The sequence below is a fragment of the Antrostomus carolinensis genome, unplaced genomic scaffold, assembly GCF_000700745.2.
Source record: "Antrostomus carolinensis isolate BGI_N321 unplaced genomic scaffold, ASM70074v2 scaffold25627, whole genome shotgun sequence".
NCBI classification, from domain to species: domain Eukaryota; kingdom Metazoa; phylum Chordata; class Aves; order Caprimulgiformes; family Caprimulgidae; genus Antrostomus; species Antrostomus carolinensis.
In genome coordinates, this window is record NW_010325695.1 from 5,141 (window position 1) to 10,576 (window position 5,436).

General features: G+C 40.3%; 1 protein-coding gene across 1 annotated transcript in view; it reads left to right on the plus strand.

Annotated features, from left to right (window-relative positions):
* Positions 1-5,436, plus strand: part of UBE2I (ubiquitin conjugating enzyme E2 I) — an 11,028-nt gene that overhangs the window by 950 nt on the left and 4,642 nt on the right. Inside the window, exon 3 of the mRNA XM_010171339.1 lies at positions 4,386-4,458. Coding sequence (XP_010169641.1) covers positions 4,386-4,458 — 73 coding nt within the window. The remainder of the gene's footprint in view (positions 1-4,385; positions 4,459-5,436) is intronic.

Here is a 5,436-nt window from a genome sequence, read left to right on the forward strand (position 1 = left end):
TTTTTTTTATTCGATTTCACTTGTGCTTCTGTGTCCCATTCCTTAAAATAACAAGGGAAAGGAAAAAGTCTGTAGAGACCAGAATTGTTTATTTTTATCAGCTTGATCTGGTTCTAGGGGATAGGACAAAAGCAAACTTTCGCATGCAAATAATCATTAACGCATGGAACTTACTTGATTTTGTACACTGCCATTAAAACATCTCATTCTGCTCATTTGAGCAGAATCTTGTTTCTATTTTTGAAGATGCTACTTAGCATGTAGGGATTATTCTTTAATTCCTTGGATGCAGTTGTTTCTTCTGAGATAATGCTTGGTTATCTCAAGATGAATATTTGATGGCTTTCATGCTTTTGGGTCTTTAGTGTTTTGCATTGGATGTGGGACTTCTTTTGGTGCTTTGCCTGTTCTGCTGCCTCTTGTGAACTTCTGTAAGTTGTCTTAGGATCTTGTTTCTTAGGTTGTGAGAAGACAAAGTGCATAGGCAAAACCTGCAGATTCTGTACTACTGCCTCTGTTTAATGCTGAACATGGCATTGCTGTTACGGTTGTAACTTAGCTCAGTACTTTGGTAGTTGTCCATGCAGCTCAAGGTGGTTCTTAAAGAAGCGCCTAAAAATAATTTAACAATGTAAGGAAAAACTCATCCCCTCGTGGTCTGCCAAAACAAGATTATCCCTCATAATGGCCAGCTATGTACTTTATCAAGATGTCACCTTTAAATACTTAGGGAAAATCTTCACGCCATATGAAATCTTCATGCTACTGCTTTAAAGTTTTGTAAACTACAAAATGGAGCAAACAACACCCTTAAAAACAACTTCTTGCCTCTTAGAAAACACATGACACCAGGAAAAGATCAGTTACGCTCATATGATTCCCGGTATAGATTTATTTTTAAAATCAGGGTTTTTATTAGAGTAAAAATGCAGTCTGTTTACCAAGAAGCAGCATGCCTTGCTCATCTCTAGCAGACCAACCAGTTGCTCTCTGTTGCCTTTGTATTTGGAGGCACGCTGTACTGCAGCTGCTTCTCCTGTGACAGATGAGTAGTTGAAACCACCAAAATGTTTTCTGGTCAGCCAGAAAATCGAAGTGAAGTGGTGTTAGTCCTGGGTCAGGTATCTCCATTCACTTTTTTAAAAGCAAATCACTTATTAACTACCCAGGATTTGACTTAAAGATATATCTGCAACCTGTCCAGTAATGCAATATGATCTTGATGGTACTGCTGTCATACTGTTACCTTAGTAAGGCTTTTGAGTGTCTGCTATCATTTATCCATAAGGTATGTTGCTCTGTCAGAAAGACAGTAAAAACTTCTTGGTGACTGTTCTGGTGTTCGAAGAAATTATTAAAAACTATTTGTTTTGCCCTATGACTGAAAGCAAACACAATAGGAAAAGTTTATTCTATAAAAAGGCTCCTCTCTTCTAAAAATGGAAAAGTTTGTCTCTTCTGAGAATGTATAGATATTTCTAGTTATTGACAACTGACTACAGCTGTTCAGAAAAATTCCTTTAAATACGCTATAGTAAATGTTAGTCAAATTCATTTGCTTTTTAAAACACAGTTATGTTAGTATTCTGTAGCACTTTTTTTTTCCTATTCTACCTTGAGACTTTGCACAATAAATCCCAATGACAATGGAATGCTTTTTTTTGAGCTGGGTTTTTTTTGGTGTGCTGGGTTTTTTTTGTTTGTTTGTTTTGTTTTGTTTTTTCCTCCTGCTAAAAATCACATAATTCTGATAGGGAAAAAATTAGAGATTTACTCCTGAGTTGGTCTTCCAACATACCTGTCTGTCCCCGAGGATAAGATTTGATCATTTATCCTGATAAGATGTGAGACCGTCTTTACTCCAGTTTGTTTTCAAGAATGAACCCAACAATTACATTCATTGCAGTGTTTCCATAGCATTGGCAAGTTACAGAGAAGTGGTCTGAATTTTACCTATATAATAAACTTTTCTATATTTCTACACTTCTTACCAGAAATCAGTTTGTCAGAAGGTGGGCTTTTTTCTTTATTTCCAAGTGAGATGACAAGAAGTATGTATTTGAGACAGGCCTTTTGTCCTTTGCGAGATGTTTTTCCTTGTTTATATGACCCTTTTGTGTAGTGCTGTCTTATTTGGTCTGCTCTGTAGCATGGGAACTGCTCTTATCAGAGCTCTCGACAGTTTCTGATGGGGATAAAAAGCTCCTTAGAATGTTTGTTGCAAAGAAAGATGGAATCTGTGAGACTGCTTGCTACCAAATGCAGACAGGGTTAGTTTATATACAGCATCATAGAATCCCAGACTGGTTTGGGCTGGAAGGGACCTTAAAGCTCATCCAGTCCCAACCCCCCTGCCATCAGCAGGGCCACCTTCCACTAGACCAGGTTGCTCAAAGCCTCATCCAACCTGGCCTTGAACACTTCCAGGGAGGAGCAGCCACAGCTTCTCTGGGCAACCTGGGCCAGTGTCTCTCGCCACTCTCACAGGAAATAATTTCTTCCTAATTTCTAATCTAAATCTACCCTCTTCCATTTTATAGCCATTACCCCTCATTCTGCCACTACTTGCCCTTTTAAAAAGTCCCTCCCCAGCCTTCCTGGAGCACCTTCAGGTACTGGAAGGTCACTATAAGGCCACTCTGCAGCATTCTCTTCTCCAGGCTGAACAGCCCCAACTCTCTCAGCCTGTCCTCACAGCAGAGGTGCTCCAGTCCTTGGATCATCCTTGTGGCCTCCTCTGGACTCACTCCAGTAGGTCCATTGTCTTTCTTGTGCTGGGGGCCCCAGAACTGGATGCAGCACTGCAGCTGGAGTCCCATGAGAGTGGAATAGAGGGCCAGAATCACCTTGACCTGCTGGCCATGCTTCGCTTGGTGCAGTTGGCCTTCTGGGCTGCGAGCATGCTTTGCTGGCTCATGATGAGCTTCTTGTCCACCAGTTCCCCAACCCAAGTCCTTCTCCTCAGGGCTGCTCTCAATCTGTTCTCCATCCAGCCTTTATTTGTGCTTGAGGTTGCCCCAACCCAGGTGCAGGACCATGCACTTGGCCTTGTTGCATTTCATGAGATTTGCACGGGTCCACCTTTCAAGCCTGTCAAGGTCCCTCTGGATGGCATCCCGTCCCTCCAGCGTGTCAACAGAACCACACAGCTTGGTGCAGTCTGCAAACTTGTTGAGGGTGCACTCAGTTCCACTATTCATGTCGCCGACAAAGATTTTGTTAAACAGTGCTGGTCCCAATACCAGCCCCTGAGAGACACCACTCGTCACTGGTCTCCACTTGGACATCAAGCTGTTGACCGCAGCTCCTTGAGTGTGAATATCCAGCCAATTCCTTATGCACCAAGTGGTCCATCCATCTAGTCCATGCCTCTCCAGCTTAGAGACAAGGATGTTGTTTGGGACAGTGTCAAATACCTTGCACAAGTCCGGGTAGATGACATCAGTTGCTCTTCCCTTATCCACCAGTGCTGTAATTCCAACATAGAAGGCCACCAAATTGGTCAGGCACAATTTGCCCTTGGTGAAGCCATGTTGGCTGTCACCAATCACCTCTTCACTTCCCATGTCCCTTAGCATAGTTTCCAGGAGTATCTGCTCCCTGGTCTTGCCAGGCTCAGAGGTGAGACTGACCAGCCTGTAGTTCCCTGGATCTTCCTTGTTCCCATTTTTAAAAATGAGGATTATATTACCCCCTTTCCAGTCTGTGGGAATTTCACCAGACTGTCGGGACTTCTGAAATATTATGGACAGTGGTTTGGCAACTTCATCTTCCAGTTCTCTCAGGACTTGTGGATACACCTCATCAGGTCCCATGGACTTGTGCACCTTCAGGTTCCTCAGATGGTTTAGACTAGTGAACCTCATATTAACTGTAGCAATACTACAGTGCTGTCCAAATTTTTTGTGCATTTGTGGTTTTCATGGCTACATCCTTATGAGGCAAAATACATGTACATCCATGTGCTTAAGGAGTGTATCCATATACTATTTTTAGGATATTTTAAGTGGGGGTATAATGGCCCCTTCCTCATTGCATGTGTATCATATAAAACTTTAGAAGTAATGTATTCTTGTATGTACTATGAAAATTTTACTTGGAAATGGAATTATTGGTCATGATCCCAGCTTTCTTAATAACTCAGCAATGCTTACTCACCATAATGGAAAAAGTGGAAAAGCAGGGTTTCCTTTCTTCAACTCCTTGTATAGGTAGGATAACTTGTCTCAGTGTAGACAGCATGCTACAGTGCAGGATGGCTATTTTCTGCTGTGTAGCAGAAGGCTGTCTTGTGCTTTGCCCGAAAACTTTATTCTTGATAAGCTGTTTTCCACAAGTTTGACTTTTCCTTGCTGTAATATAAACTCTACCATAATTTTTTATAGACACCATGGGAAGGAGGCTTATTTAAACTACGGATGCTTTTCAAGGATGATTACCCTTCTTCACCCCCAAAATGTAAGTAAATTACTAAAAACCACGGGTTTATTGGAACAATGTTAAACTAGTCCATGAGGTTCTACAAGTGGTTATTACTTCCTTTCCAATTTATTTTTTTATGGAAAGTTGTTTTTTTCTTTTTTTCCACAACCACCCCTTTGCTTTTAGAAAGTTGTGATTATATTAGTTAAGTGCTCAATGTAACAAAATTGAAAGGGGTTGGGGATTGCTGTGTGGGTTTCCTCAAAGTCGGACAAAATCACCACTTGAAGTGTTCACTACTTGATTGGCACTCTTTGGAAACTAGTAGTTAGGCATGGTTAGACCAAAGCCCTTTGCGTGTTCTTGTTAAGTTGATCTTCTTAGCCAAGAACTCAGAAGGCAAGAACTTTACTTAAAAAAAAAAAAAATAAAATAAAAATCCATCAGCTTTAACCTTTTCATCGACTAGTTCTATAACATGCATCTATACTTTTTTCTGATACTATGTATAAAAAAAATTCCATCAACTTTAACCTTTTCAACTAGTTCTGTAACATGGATCTATTCTTTTTTCTAATACTATGTACAACAGATATCTTCAGATACCTAGTTTCCCTCTTAAGTTTTAGAATTTTCTTTATCCCATCTAAAACTTAACCTACTTTAGAAACCTGAAAACATCTATTGCCTTGCCTAGTTTTGTGGTTCTTGAATTGGCTAACATCTCAAGTCAGGGATAGTGGTTATAAATGGCTCTTTTGAAAGTGGTTCATTTCTCACTTCATTTTAGTATTTCAGCTGTATCTGTTGTCTTGGGCCTTCCTTTTGTTTGTTGCCACCTACATACATTTGACACAAGAGGAAACATATATTTTAACTAGAAAATATTTAACATTAATATCTTGAGAAATACCAACTAGCATATCCTGCAAGTGTTCAATGAATTGTCATGCCTTAAAATAAAGATGTGTAAGACTGGTAAGACTTCTTGGCAATACAGTTTCTGAGTTCCTG